This window comes from Melospiza georgiana, chromosome 6 (genome assembly GCF_028018845.1).
Source record: "Melospiza georgiana isolate bMelGeo1 chromosome 6, bMelGeo1.pri, whole genome shotgun sequence".
Taxonomy (NCBI): Eukaryota; Metazoa; Chordata; class Aves; order Passeriformes; family Passerellidae; genus Melospiza; species Melospiza georgiana.
Genome location: NC_080435.1, coordinates 16327652 through 16342963, shown reverse-complemented (window position 1 = coordinate 16342963; position 15312 = coordinate 16327652). Strand labels below are relative to the sequence as shown.

At 44.9% G+C, this 15312-nt stretch overlaps 1 protein-coding gene across 1 annotated transcript in view; it reads left to right on the top strand.

The window, feature by feature from the left end:
* The first annotated feature begins 5518 nt into the window (after positions 1–5518).
* PTPRJ (protein tyrosine phosphatase receptor type J) overlaps positions 5519–15312 on the top strand; it is a 72737-nt gene continuing 62943 nt past the window's right edge. The window contains exon 1 of the mRNA XM_058027152.1: positions 5519–5599. Coding sequence (XP_057883135.1) covers positions 5537–5599 — 63 coding nt within the window. The 5' untranslated portion in view covers positions 5519–5536. The remainder of the gene's footprint in view (positions 5600–15312) is intronic.

The window sequence follows — 15312 nt, the reverse complement described above, 5'->3', positions numbered from 1 at the left end:
AAAAAAGGAACAAAAATAATTTTTTTCCATTTCTCTTTGCTGCCCCCCCAACAAAAAATGTCCCCCTCAGTCAAAATAAAACCACTCCAGAAGTCAAGTTAGCTTCTCTCTTGTTGTAAGAAGTGACAGGTTTTCTTTGAATATCCTGTTTTACCCTCCATCTGAAAGATGTCTCTGCTAGCAGCTCAATGTACCTTTAATTTCTTGTGATGAAAAAATAAAAAGTTAATGTTTAGGAGTTAAAACACTTCCCAACAGTCCCCAGCCAGTACTCCCTGCAGCTACAGGCTGTGGAGGGCTTGTACCAGCAGAAAGCAGTTTAGAGCTACATCCAACATTGGATATGTTCCTGCATGATGGTAGAACTGTCCGAGTCTGAGCATGAAATACTGTCTCAAGTGCTTCAATCCTGACCCTGACAGAGGCAGAAATTAGGTTTAAAAATTGATACCAGGTGAGGCATTTGGCCACTTACTGTTTTTTCACCAAAACTGTTGCTGAGGTTAGTGGAGCGTTCCTCTATTGAACTTGTAGTTCTGCTTGAGAGTTGTTCCCAAAAGACTCATCTCTGGGTTCGGGGGTACATGGAAGCCTGGAGGACCCTATGAAGGTCTGGGGTGGTGCGAGTAAGAGCCAGAGCAATGTGTGCCAGAAAGAGCACTGTAGCTCAGGGCACTGAGCAATGATGGACAGGACAGAAGTAAATTTGGAGTTCTGTGTGGGTCACAGATGTCCCAAAATATCTGAATCTGAGGACTTGCAAGGGAAAGCAAAGCCAGAGCAGATCTCAGACCCTGGTCTGAAATCCCAGCAGAGAGCCTTCCTCCTTTGTGAATGACAATAGTAACACACCCTGTTACATGTTACTGTCTTGCTGAGGCAGCAGGCCACATGCTAATACATTTGTTTCTTATATTGCTATATCCTCATGCTTTGCGCTGTTTTGGCTGTAAACAGAAGTCAAGGAGTGCTGTACTTGCCCAGTCAGTGATGAATCCACCCAACCCAGTATCCTGTCCCCAGCAGTGGTGTTAGGAGATTCTGTTCAGGAAAAGCAAACAAACCTGACTGCTCTCTGAGGACCATTCCCAGCATCCAAGCATTACAGACTCATCTCTGCCTTCTCCCTGGTTATGGACATATTGTCCATGAAGTTTTGGAGCTGCTCATACTCTTTGCCTTTAAAACATGCTGTGACTACGTATTTCAAGAGCTCATTGCCTGCCATGTACAAAAGCACTTTATTACAACTGTTAGATTTGATTTAGTGAACATGTTTTTCGTTCATCTTATTTCCAGGGAGCTTTCTCCTCTCCTAACTGAAAACTGCCAGCTTTTTAAGGGTCCCTTGATAAGACAGCTGCACCATCGCTCACATTTCTTTACCTGCCCTTCTTGGTACCTTTCCTCAGTCCATTCTGTCCCTCTTGCAATGATGAGAGCAGTGAAAAGCCTCAGCCAGAATGCGGGTGCACCTGGGTTTTACACATTGGCAAAACCACGCTCTCTGCATTGTTCTCAACTCCCTTCCTGACCATGCTCAACAATTGGATACTTCTTGTGGCTGACACTGCACATTGAGCTGATGAATGAAACTGGGAATAACTAATGAGAATACACTGTTGTGATTAAGGCTGGCCGTGATATGCAGTTAAATATGGCCATTCTGATTTTTTTTTTCTTTTTTAAACCACATTCTATTAGCAGTCTCAGTGAAGGACAAGTATTACCAGCCAGGATAACTGCTCCAAATTGGACAACTTTGGATTACTATATTTTTGCAGTCTTCCAATTCTGCTCAGGGAATTAGTAGTATTCCTTATGGTGTAAACTGGAGCACCCATTAGTAATATGCACATTCTTCCTGACTTGTGGGCAGGGGCCCAACATGACTTAAACTAAGGTCTCTTTTGAAAACTTGATCATAAGGATGAGGAATAACTTCTTTCTGACACTTCCATTTGAAGAGGTTTTATGACTCAGATGCACAAATTAACTTCCAGTGAATTAAAAAGTAGAAGCTTTAGCCCAGAAGCAACACCTACCCAGTTTCATAAGCCTGTCACATATATAGCTTTAATAAGAGCCTGTCAAATAAACAAAACTCACCTATAGAAACAATTAGGCAGTAGCAGTAGTAATTCAGGAAATTTCCAGCAGGTTAGTAACAAGCTGTGAAGAGCCTGTGGCCTGAAATGCAACCTTGATCCTCTTATTCCTAGGAAATTGTTTGTGTTGTGATGGTTATTGCTGCTGAACAATTAGCACCTGAAAGAGCTTTAAAAAATTTGGCTTTTAATTTCTCTTTTCCATTTTCAGCATGTGAGGGCTCCAGCTCTGGCAGGAATCACAGCCCTTAGAGATCCCTCTCTTCCCTGAGGTGTGCATGGGTAGCAGTGGAGCAGAGCGTGCTGTAAGGGGCAGGAGCATTGATCAAAGGAAGCAATCAGGTACACATGTGATTCTTCCTCCATGAAGCTCTCAAAATCTAATCAGAAAAGCTTTTTTAGAACCCTCCTCCCAGAATTCTAAGCAGTCTAAATGACACAAATATTCCTTTAGAATCTGTTCATAAGAAAAAAGTTTATTGCTACCAGTGTTTTTTTTTTTCCTCCCAATAAATTAAACAGAAAATGTGTTTCTGTTTTATGCTACAAAATAATTACACTTTTTATTAGTGCCTGGTGTTTCTTGACCCTTTTTTTCCCTTTTCTCCTGGCCACCTTCAGTACATCTGAGTCTTTTCAAATGTTTATGAATCTTCGTAGTTCACTCCTCTGTCCTATAGTCCCTGATATTTGGATGGTGGGTACTTCCCAACACTCCAGAAATGTCTCTGGAAAGGAGCCAGTTCTTTCCTTGAGGTCTGGTAAGAGTCAGTCAGAGAGACACCCTGACACTGTAACAAACCCAGGCTCTCTGCGTGCCAGTTGAAGCCACTGTGCAGAAATACTACAGATGACATTAATTATGGTTGTAATTAAAGATATGCCACAAAGGTAATTATTTACTACAATCCTAGAAATATTCTGCTTAGAGTCTCTACAAGCAAATTTAGTGCAGTTCTCTACTATTTTGGATGCTCCAGAAATGAGACTGTGTCCCAGAACTTCATAGGCCTCCTGGTTCAGGTACTGGACATACAAGTAGTCATACAATGAACACTCAGCCACAAGTGTTAATGAGAAAGTAATTAATTACAGATTCCATGTAGCTTGTATTTGAAAAGCTGTCATACCAGATCCAGACAGACGTGGTGTGGTGAAAGGAGCTCAGCTTCCTGTAATAGTGATGTAGCTGCCCAGTTGGCTCTCTGAAGCAAAGAATTAATGTAGCCTAAGAAATATTATGACTTTTGCTTCTAAATTGGGTTCTGTTGCCTCCTCAATGAAGAAGAATGAGTGAACTTAATAGTCCAAGGATGTCTAGAGTCTGGAGATGGCAACATCAGCTTGGAGATACTTAAAATTTTAACAGGTGAGAATCCCACTTCTTGCTTTCTCAGAGCATTTTAATATTTTTTTTCCATTTACTTTTCTCTTTCAGAGCAGGCTGCCCTTACTGCTGAGATCAGTGAAGAGATTCCCACTGAATTTCAATGGCAACTGGATTAGTTACCAGACTTTTGTCCTGGAAAGGTATGTAATTAAAAAAAGCCACACTCCCCACTGGGCTGGAGCCAGGGATGACCAAGTGTGCTCGCTCAAGTGCAGCTGTGGCACTTTAGGTACAGCCCAGACAATGAAACCCAGTCTGGCCAGAAGCTGCACTTTGGCAACTTAGACCCACTGGGGGTCTGCCCAGGCACGGGGAGCAGCAGCAGGGAATTTATTTTATGAGTCAGAGCTGTAATTTCCAAATGGCAGGGTTTGATCTGCAGCAGTGATGTCAGCATAACAACTTCACAGCAGCCAGTGAGACTTCTGTCAGGTGTGTGGTTTACCAGGAAGAGTCTTCAGCTGGAGAACAATTCTCAGGTGCTTTGCACTGAATGGAAAGCGTAAAAAGTTTTATTAATGTTTTTTGTATAGTGTTTATTACTTCATTTCAGTATTCCCTAACATAAAAATAAACCCCAAACAACCCTTTTCTGAAGTAATTCTCTATTTCCTAAAAATCTTACTGACATGAAGTGATGCCTATACAATGTCTACCTCCAGCTGTAGGTGTCAGCCTCCCAAACAAGGTTCGTGTGTGCCCTTACAGAATGATAGAACGATTTGGTTTTGAAGGGATGCTTAAAGGGGACCTAGTCCAGCTGCCCTGTGATGAGCAGGAACATCTCCAACTCTGTCAGGTTGCTCAGAGCCCTGCCCAATATGCCCTTTAACACCTCCAGGGATGGTTCATCTACATGGCCTCTGCAACCTGTTCCAGTGATTCACCACCCTCACTGTAAAGTTTTTCTTCCTTATATTTAGTCTGAATTGTCTTTTAGTTTAGAACAACTCCCTCTTATCCTATAAAAAGGGCCCGTGCTAAAAAGTCTGTCCCCATCTTTCTTAAAAGCCCCCTTTCAGTGCTGAGAGGCTCTAATACTGTTTCCCAGGAGCCTTCTCTTTTCCAGAGAACAACCCCAATGTCCTTATTCTTGTGAATTTTCCCATGAACTCCCATGGAAATAGTTGCTTCCCTAATGCTATGCATATGTTTTGAGGGCTCAGAAAAGACAGGGAAATGATAAACACATGAGCTCAAAACTTCTGAGAAAATGAGGGCTGCCAGCGTTTCCGTAATTACAGATATGCTCTGTAAACTGTCCCTGCCTCCCCTTTCCCTTATCCAAGATGAATGAAATGCGGAACACTTCACTGAGCCTGGGAAGCAAGTTAAGGTTATAGAAGTGATTGCGTTTGATGATGTCATGTCCCTTTTGATGACATAGATAAAACACGTCCAAACCCGTGCCTGGAGCGGGAGGAGACTTTTTGGGGGGACTGTTTGGGGATGAAAAATGGTGCACCAAGCAGAGCCCCTCACTGCGGCATACCCCCGGGGGGGCTGCGTGTGGCGGCGGGGCGGGCAGCGGAGCCCCCGGGGCCGGGTTAGCCTCGCTTTACCCCTGACCCTTCCGCCGATTGCCCGCCCCCGAGCACCGTGCCAGGGCCGGCCGGGCGCGCCCCGCGGCGCCGCTCCCTCCGCCGTGCCGACGGAGACCGGGAAACTTTGGGAGAAAGCCACTTCCTCACCCGGCCCGGCCCGGCGGGGGGAGATGTCAGATGCCGGCAGGGAGAGAGGGAGGGGGGAGGCGGGGAAGCCGCAGCCCCTCCGCCCGCTGCCAGACGGCCATTGAGGCCGCGGGCGGGAGGCGGCGGCGAGGGGAGCGGCGCGGCTCCCGGCGGGCGCTGCCCGCTCGCCCCCTCACTCCGCCCCGCGCAGGGCTTCCCCGCGGCCCCGTCCCCCCGCCTCTCGCAGGGCGGGGCGCGGGGGAGGGCCGGGACGCCGGGCGGTGCGGGGCTCAGCCCGGCCATGTCTCCGGGGGCGGCGGCGTCGGGCTGAGCGGCCGTGCGCGCAGCGGGGAGCGCTCTCCGCCACCATGAGCCGGCTGCCCCTGCCCTGCCTCCTGCTGCTGCTGCCGCCGCTGCTGCTGCCGGCCGAGGTGAGAGCGGGCTGCGGGAGGCGGGGGGCTGCCGCACCTGCCCCCGGCGAGGCTCGGCAGGGCAGGTGTGCGGCCGGGCTCGGGCTTTGTCCCGCAGCGGCTCCGCCGGTGCCGCCCGCGGAGGGGAGGGCGGGGGCCGCGGTGTGGCCCGGCCGCGGCGTTGCTCACCTGGGGCGGGATCCCCGCGGCCTCCCCCTGCCCCCCGCCCGGCTGTGCCGGGTTTAACCCGGCGGGGCAGCCGCGTGGCTCCTTTCGGGGCATGAGGCTGCCCCGGTTGTTTTCCTGGGTAAAAGCTACCCTGAGTACAACAGGCACGGCTCCCGTCTCCACGGTGTTGTAGCCTGCCCTCGTCGTGTCGCTGCTGGTTGATTATATTAATAGGGTGTATGTGGTAAGGGGGTCTTTGCGCATTGCCCGTGCCGCTGGCGCACATCGCCCGCTGGGTTACGGCTTTCGGGATCGGCGCGGAGTTTCCCCGGGCAAACGCTGCCGTGGTGCGGAGCGAGCAGCCCTAGCGGTGCCGGGCAGCACATCAGCGGGAGGCCTTGGCCAGCACGCTTGGCTTTGAGGCCCCGCTCTGCTCCCACGTGTGTGCTGGGTGTCCTTCCAAGAACACCTTTCATTGATGTAAATCAGAATGGCGTGCCAGGTGACCCACTCAGCATGCTGGCAGACTCTCAGCCTTGCTTCCCTCAGCTCATGTGTTCTCAGTGTTCCCGAAGGAGTGTTTCATGGCCACTGTGAACTCTGGTGTTCTGGGGCTTGCTGAACTTTTGCTTCCAGATGTAGCCCCTTGTCCTCTCTGCCTCAGTGGTTTCTGCTACAGAAGTGTGAATATGTGTTGATAGGAACCAAGGTGCTCAGTAATCTGTGGTGACAGATCTGCCTGAGAGCTGCAGAGCAGAACTGTACTGCTGCTTTACCTTTTTGACTACTTTTTCCTTACCTTGCATTGATGCCAGCTTGTGATTGCACCATTGGCTGCAATTGACTATTGTAAACCTTTGCTTCCTCGTCTCGTCTGTTTCAGTTTGGGGTTCCTTGCAGTGTTTTGTCATTTGATCTCTATTTGTTGTTGTACCAAGCCTAGGTTTAAAAACCTCTTCTGAATAAGAGCTGAAACTGAATTGGGAATTAAAGTATACCAGCATTTTGGAAGACCTCAGAGGAGGCCTGTATTGCCCTTGGATACAGCCTTGCAGGATCTGCCTGCCATGACCTCTGTTGTTTGCAGTGTTTCTTCTCAAGCTGGGTATGAAATCTTGTGACTTAGTGATCTCTAATGTTCTCTAAAGTCAGGCTCTTAATTGGTGTCTAATATGATTAGTAATAATACTAAAAAACGTGGACCCGCTCCTCAATTCCATGTAGTTAAATTTCTGCATTCAACACCTAGGGACCCAGCTGTGGGCCCTCAGCTAGGTCTGTTAACCCTGATGTTATCAGAGGTCCCATCAGCATGCTACAGGACATAGGTCGGATCTGCAGATTTTGGCGTGGCTCATAATTTTAGGTGGGAACCCTGCAGCTCATAGTGTCACTACTGAAAGTTTATCAGACAACATTCTCAATTTTGACTGAATTGTACTGTGAATGTGAAAGCTGAGGCGGAGAAGTCTCAGTTTACTGAGACTCTCAGGCTTCTTAACTTGTGCTGATCAGCACCTGGTGGAGTTCTGAACATCAGGAGCATGTGCTTGAAGTGCAGACGGTGGGAAGAAAGCTTTTTAAGGATTTTTTTCCTTAGAGGACTAGGATGTAAACTAGGTGTGCGCTGATGGTGTGATTCTGCAAATCACCATCTCATTTGAAATGACTAAATTTCACTGTAGCCACTTAGGGTGGGATAACTCGTATTTGAAAAGTCATTATGTTTCTATAGGCTGTAAGGATGCAGAATAAAGCCTTGCTTGGAGGCAATGCTTCAAGTACAATAATGTTGTTGCCCATTCCAGTGCTGTTCACATGGTCTTGCCCTCTAAAAATGAGGGTGTTCTCTATCAGGGCAGAGTTTTGCTCCTTGTGTAGGGCTCTTTGCATAGGCTCAGGCAGGTGTTAGAGTTGGCTGGTGTTGCTTGAGGTGTGGCGTGTGCTCAGGTGCGGGGACATGGCCTGGCACTGCCTGGGGAGGTGTGTAGCTGCTGCAGGAAGGGGACAGCAGCTGGCAGGCATGTGGCATGAGCTGGGCTTCGTGTGTTGCCAGTAAGAGCTATTGCCCCTTCTCTGCAGTCTCCTGAGTGAGAGGGCTGGGGTGGAAGTGTCTCTTGGCTGGCTCTGGCCCTTGTGTTGCCTCTCAGATGACTGTGGGGTCGGAGAGGGGACAGCACCACACACTGGCACCATTGTGGGCCCAGCCACACGCAGGGACCGGGAAGCAGCCAGAGCTGTGGAAGGGCTGTGTCATGGCAGCTCCTCAGTGGTGTGATGGGCACATGATCCTTCTGTGGTGCCTTTTACTCAAGGGTGAGCATCTTGCTTATTTTTCAGGAATTACAACATAGTGGGCAAGGTTGGAGTTGTTAAAAAACAAACCTTGCTCTCTGTTTCTTGTTGAGAGTGATCACATCAGTGATATGATAAATGAAGCAACAGACAGTGGTTTTGGGCTTGTTTTGGTGTTGAGAATTAAAGTGCCTTTTATGTGGACCTAATAGCTTGTTGTTACATCTTATTCCATGCACAGAACTACTGATACTGTGTGAGTTGATTATATAGGATTATGACTTAATTACTGGTCTGAATTTTCAAGTGAGGAGTTTAAATGAACAACCATCTTATCTCAAATGTGGGCTTGCCATGTGTATATGTTGCATGCAAGATAATTTCTGCTATATATTGTTCATTATTAATCATCCTTGTTGAGTCTTCTCCTGCATAGTACACTAAATTTAATTTTTAGTTTGTGAAATTATTCTGGGTAATCTTCAGCAGATGCAAGAAGTTAATAGTAATTTCCATTTAACTTTGTGACTGGTCTGCATACAGCTCATTTAGAGGCTTACAAAAGAATAAAGCTAGAGAAATGTGAGGCTCCCTTGCTGCTTCTGTGCATGCACTTCTGGGGTAAAGCCTTTAATGGACACTGTTAAAAACACAGGTGTCAGCATTGCTGATCTGGAGACCTGAGCAGGCCTGAGCTTAGGCAGCACAGACCAGAAGGGGAAGCTGAAACTGTGAACAGAGTTTGCTTGTGGCTGAGGAGCATAGAAATAAACTTTTCATCTGTCAGACCAGGTTGTTTTTGTGTGATGATTGCTTTCATTTTTGTTTACAACAACAACACAGGTTAATTCCTGAGCTTCTTTATGTTCCTTACAAAGCCCCGCAACACAAGCACCTTCTGCAGGGCTCAATGGAGGCTTTGTCTTCAGCATGGCATGGATGTGCCTCCTTAGAGGCATGGGCTGGCTGCACATTGCAGCACTCTCACATGGTTTCCAATACTTTGAGTCTCCAGCCAGCAACACACAACAAAATATCTTCTTCTGCATATTTGAGATCAGAATTGAGGCTCACAGTGGAAATGTTGTCTGTGCAAACAGCCACGCTATTATTAGTACTTCCTCAATTATGGGAGCTACATGCAAGCCTTTGTTGAGAATTTTCATGGCATGTAATTTTTTTATGGTTGGAGTTTCTAAATATGAGCGAAATTGCTGCTGCTTTAAAATCTTTGGTTGTTCATTGTGCAGGGCATAATCTATATAATTTTAATTTATGCATTTCCTTCCTAGAGTTACACTGTATCATAGAGGGAGGATTTTGACAGTGCTGGAGAGTGGTTTGGTGCTTGGATGTTTGTAGGTGCAAAGCCTGCCTTTGACATTTACTTTCCTGCTTGAAAGAGTCTCAGTATGAGCAAAGGTTCTCACCTACTAAACAGACACTACTAAACCAGTTGGTGGCTGCACATCTGGTTGTTATCCTGATGCTTTTAGTTTGACTCCAAGATTTGAATGCAAATTGTACCTTGAACATTGTGAAAGGTTGCTGGAAGTGTAGGAGGAGCTAACTGAGTTTTCTCCAGCAGAGAGGGCCTACTGCTATGTAGGGATGGGTGAGTGAAAGAACTTTGCCTTAAATGGAGCTATCAGTAGGAAATTAATTTTCAGCAGGAGATGACTGTGTAGGGGAAGACTTCAACTGGGAGGGGGGGAAGAAAATGAAGTGTAGGTAAGCATGTTGTCATGGTTTGGGCACATGTGCTAATATGAAGTGTTAGAAGGCAAAGAGTGTGGGGGAAAGAGTGATCAGGCATCACAGGAAGAGAAGAACAAAACAGATGCACTGCTCTGGAAGGCTGCACCAAGGCTCTTCTCCAAGTGCTTTCCAGCTGTTCCCAAATGTATCTGCACATAAACAGGCCTCCTGGGGCTATTAGTCCAAAATTCCAGGAGAAAATCCAAGATTAAGTGGGAAAAGTATCTCTGTAATCCAACAAAGAATGGACATGTAAATGTGGTCCAACCAGAGTTGAATCAATAAATTCGTGGCCTCACTTAGTTATCTTCTATGGCCTTCATGGGCTTTCAGTGGAAAAGGCAGGGAACTATGTCCATATCTTTCCATAAATGTTGTTGGTATTTGGCATGTCGCTGACAGTACTTATTTTCCTATCATCATCAGGAAATGGGAAGAACCCCTTGATATTTGAAACCATGCAGTACGCCCATCGCTCTTTTCCTTCTGTGCTCTTTGTGAAGATACCAAAGGCCATGTAGGAAAGCTTCTTTCTCCACATGTAGCAATGTAATAGGAGAAAAGGTAGCTGTGCTTTTAACCGTGTCTCAGAATTGAAGAAATTGCACCTATAAAGAAAAGGGAATGTCAGCACTAAAGGAGGATGTTGGTTTTTGTTGTGGTGCCAGGCCTGACCTTGGCTTTACATGGTGCTTCAAACCCAGCTGGTATGAGTGGGGAAGAGGACTGAGGCTGTGTTTGACACAAGTACTGCTCTGGGGAGCAGAAGGGACTCCTGTCAGGATCACTTTTAGGCTCTCCTGGCCACTGCCTAGAAGTCTTTTTCTCTCCAGTGCTGCCCATCTGCTTGTTTCCTGTTCTTCTTGTAACTCCCATTCGTTTGGTGCATTTCTGATTTTTCCCATTCTTCTGTACAGTTTCAGCCAAACTGAACAAGGAAAAGAAACATCTAGCGTGTCACTGGGAAGTTCCTATTGCATGCAGAGGTTTTGTTATGTTCTGCATGTGGGCTTCTGCTTTAGGGTTGAGAATGTGGGTGTTTTCTTTAAATGTTGGGTTGGGTGTTTTGTTTATTGGAAGAGCCTAATGGTTTTTTGGTTGATTGGTTTGGCTTTGTGGTGTGCAGGAGAATAAGGTCCACATACTGTAGTACTGGTTTTTGTGTTCTGTGCACCAAATGAGCCAGGGCTTGAAAATAAGAAGTAATTTGTGTGAGTTTAAGGAATAATTTGTGTGAACTTCAGCCCCATTTCCCTCCTTGAAGGTAGGACATTTTTGCTTCTGAGACCATAAAATCACCAAGTAAAGACTTGAACATCAGGTGCAGAGCTTTATTGCAAATTGCAGCCTGTCTCTTGTGGCCTGATAAGCAGATGCAGTCTCTTAGCACTTCTGAGCCCCAGAGTGCTGGAACCCTCTCTCCCATCATAGTCCAGGTGAGTGGCTGGGAGCTATCCCTTGTTAGGCTGTTATTTGTATCTACAACAAAGCTGGCTCTGTGATCAGCTGCATTCTCAGAGTAATTCCTTACTTCCTTTTGCCACTATTTTGGTAAGGGTTTTTTTTTGGTGGCTGCCAGCTTGCAAGCAGTTGGGCTGAACCTAACCTGCATAGGAGTGCTCCCCAAAGAGGGTTATTTGTGCAGACCAGCTTTGTGGAAAAGGTAGCCTGTCCTTGGTCATTGAGGGATGTAGATTGGCATGGCTTTAAATGCATATTTAAAAGCTTCTGCTAGTTCAGCAGGATTATTTTTTTTAATGGAGTGTGTCAAAATGAATCATTCATGGATGTCTTGGCAGGTGGGTGGTAAGACAGGGAGTTCTGCATGCCTGTAAGAGGACTCCTGGTCCAGTGCATGATGTTACACATCTGATGGTTGCTGATGGTTTGTCTCTGCTATGGTAGATGGCTCTGGAGAGTGTTTTTGCACAGGAATGCTGGTGGCTTTTGTTTCTGCATTCCCCATTGTGGTGGAGCTTAGGCAGAGCTTTCTGTCATTATTTCCTCTTGTGCACTTGGATTCTAGTAAATCAGAGCACTTTGAATAAGCATCCTTGTTTATTTTCTTATATACACACATGAGCAGGTCACTGCTGGCAAGTCTGTTTCTACATACCAGATTTTGAGTCCTCACTTCCAAATTCTATTTTCTAACAGCTCTGTTTCTCAAAGGAGAGAGCCATGCAGAGGGTGCCATCCAAAAGACTGTGAGTTAGTGAGTGCCACACTGACTCATGAGACAGGATGGTGCTGCAAAGGCAACAGGGCAGCAGAGTTTAGCTTTGGGACAGGCCAGCCTATATAAGCAGCAAAGCTTGTGACCATCCATGGTATTACAGGCTGGGAAAGCTTCCTGCTTGCCTCCCTGTAGCAGTTGTTGTGCCTGCAGGTTCAACAGTCCCTGTAGATAAGTGGAAGTTGTTCTTTCTGCTGCCTTTCCTTCCCAGCATTTCCTCATGCCCAAAGTAGCTCAGACAACTGATTCCCAGACTGTCCCCTGGAAACCTTCCACTTACTTTTCCTGAAGGTCTCATGATACAGAAGGGGAAGATGGTGAGACTTCATTTTAGTTGCCTTCATCTGTCTGCATCAGCTTAAGGACAGGTGAATTGTTAGTTTCATCTGAATTCATAGTAAGAGAGGTCCCATCTTTGTCTTTATTTGTCAAAACCTGCTCTTCTGCTTGACTTTGTGCAAGGTGGCCTCTGTGCTTTGAAGTGGAAAGAGCAGAGTGGATGCTGGTGTGGAAATGGATGAGGCTTCCACCACCAGGGACATCTGGATTGGAAAGGCAGCCAGTTTTGTGTGCTAGCAGGGATTTGGGGCCAGTGAGCTCTCTGAGGCCAAGATGTGGTTTTGCCTGACAAAGAGAAGGGCTTCCACTGTTTCCCTCTGGTATTCAGGTGAAAGAAATGCACATTAGCAGAAAGTAACAGTGTGAACCATCAAAAGAGATGGACTCAGCCTTGCTGGTGGTTTTAGTACAATGTGGGATGTGCCATAGTTTCACTGTACTTCTTAAACAGTAAATGTGACTTTTTATGAAACACAATGTGAGGAAAAGAATGGGTGCCTGTGGCTGGCATCAAATTTACATATGTAAAATTGTATTGTGTTAATAAGGGAGTTTAGAGCTTTCTTCCTTTTGTGATCATGATCTTTGATTCTGCAGGAATTTTACATACTTATAAGTACTTTATAAATCAAGGGGGAAATAAAATGAACAACAATAAATTGGTAGGATCCTTTTGCATCATCAAATTCTGTTTTCTTTATTTGCTTTTCTCTAGTGAAGGCAGAGATGGGAATTCTAATGTCTTCTTGACACTGGACGTTTTATAATTGCCCATCTATAATCAAGTTTGGAATTGAGTCCATGACTTTCCTGCTACATGAATTATATTTTTTAAATTCTAGTATTCTTTCCATCTGCTTGCAGGGTCAGCTGCTTCTTCTAATACTTGGCCTGAAGTTCAGTACCAATGAAAATATCCTTTTTGTGGTCAGTTCTGATGTGATTTTTTTGTTAAGTAGGCTGTGCCTGGTTAACTGAGGTCTTTGATGGTTTCACCTTCTATGGATTTATACTTTTCTATTCTATAGAGGGGAAATATGGGAATTGTAACCACAGTTTCCTTCCCACAGTCGTTGTAAGCATGTATTTTCAACAACAAAAAAAAAGTTCTTTCTTAGGGGAAGTTCGTTATCTTTGCATAACTTTCAGGGTAATTCACCTCTAATTCTGTGCAGCTGGGCACCAGGGAGAAATGAGCAGCCCAACTTTGAGGTCAGGATCTGACCTTTTTATCTGGCACACTGAGCATGCCACAGACACAGGCCCGGTGTTCTAAACTCAGAGTTTCTGATAGATTTTGTACCAGACTGCTGAGGAAAGGAGACTGACATACTCTTACATCAGGTAAATGAGTGCCATTAATTTTTGCAGGATAAAAGTTGTTTTTTGGTATTTTAAAAAAAATCAATATCTCTGCTGTTCAAAATCCTATTTCTGAAATGAAAGGAAAAAATAAAAAAATTCTGGGAGAGTTTCTTTTGCATTTATTTTCAAGTGAGTGATAGACTAGCCAGTTATTCTAATTAACTTTGTACTAGTTTTTAGACTTCTTACAACCAAATAAAAGAACCTCTTGCCTTATTAGTACTATTAAATTGCTCATTTGAGTGATAAATTAAATGCATTGCCACATCCATTTAAAAATAATTGGAACTATCCCTAAGCTTAGCACATGCTAAGCACTGGTAGATATTGGTATTATGAATGTGTTAAATGAAATCCAATTTTAAGACAATAATTATGGGAAAGGACAAGACTGTAAGATCTAGAAGTGTATCTGTTGGGCCTTTGTTCTGTAATCTCCATAACAATGCAGGTAATTGTATGTATATGACAAATCTTAACAATACACTCCTTTCTCCCTATTAAAAGAGACAACTTGCCTTTGTCTGTAACTTAAGGACTTGCATTTGGACAGGTTAAAATTTCAGTGAGATCCAGAGGGAAAAAAATCCTAGCCAGTTAATTTTTTTTTTTTGCTTCTGTTATGTGTTGAATCCATTTGGAGACAGGCCTTTTTTCCAGTTTAACAGTTACAGATGAAATGCTGTTACAAAGTGTTTAGATGTTTCTTCAGAAGATGTGACTTTAATGGCCAACTGCTCCAGCACCATGTTAGTGCTTTTTTATCTTATTGTCTTTCTCTTCAATGATTTTTCACAATTGCTGAAGGGTAGTTTATCTAAAATATAAATGTCTTAACGTATTTATATGTGGATTTAAGGCTACATAGTGAAAGTGTAATTGCTTCTGAGCTTTTATTGTGTGTGCTCAATTCCTCTGTGACATTCTTGTTTCTGATGTCTGCTGTACACTCGTAGTAAAATAGCCACATTAAAGAAGCTAACAATCAGCTCTCTATATTCATGAATTTGAAGGCCTAAAATTCTTGGAAAAAAAAGAGGTGCATCCTTAATTAACTTTATAATGTGCTTTAAAAAACCACCAAACACCCAAACTAAAAAAGTCTTCCAACAAGCTATTATATGCTTTTGATGATTAAAAGATATAATTAGTTTATTGTGCTCTGAATTAAGCTAATGTTCTCTTTTATTCTGGTCTGCAATATTTTGGGGAGTCCTGCTGCTGAGAGTGCATGTGCTGAGCTTTAGCCAGCAGCAAATATTTGCAGGTGGGTGCAATATCTGGAGCAGCCTTAGGCGATACTCATTTCCCAGTCCTACAGGACAGATCTATGGTATGTGGTTTAACTGGTATTTATTTAACTATTGTCTTCTGACTCAGTCTTCATAATTTCACATGTATCTGTTCAACTATTTCCTGGTTCAGTGTGTGAAGCACAGCACTGCAGGAGGAGTGAGCAGAAGGTCAGAGCTGCTATTTGGTTATTGCAGAGCATGCTTTTCCCTCTTCACTCATAATGGAGCCTAGTTCTTTTTGTGGTGGAATTAGTTAAGACTTCATCTAAGTGGTTCAA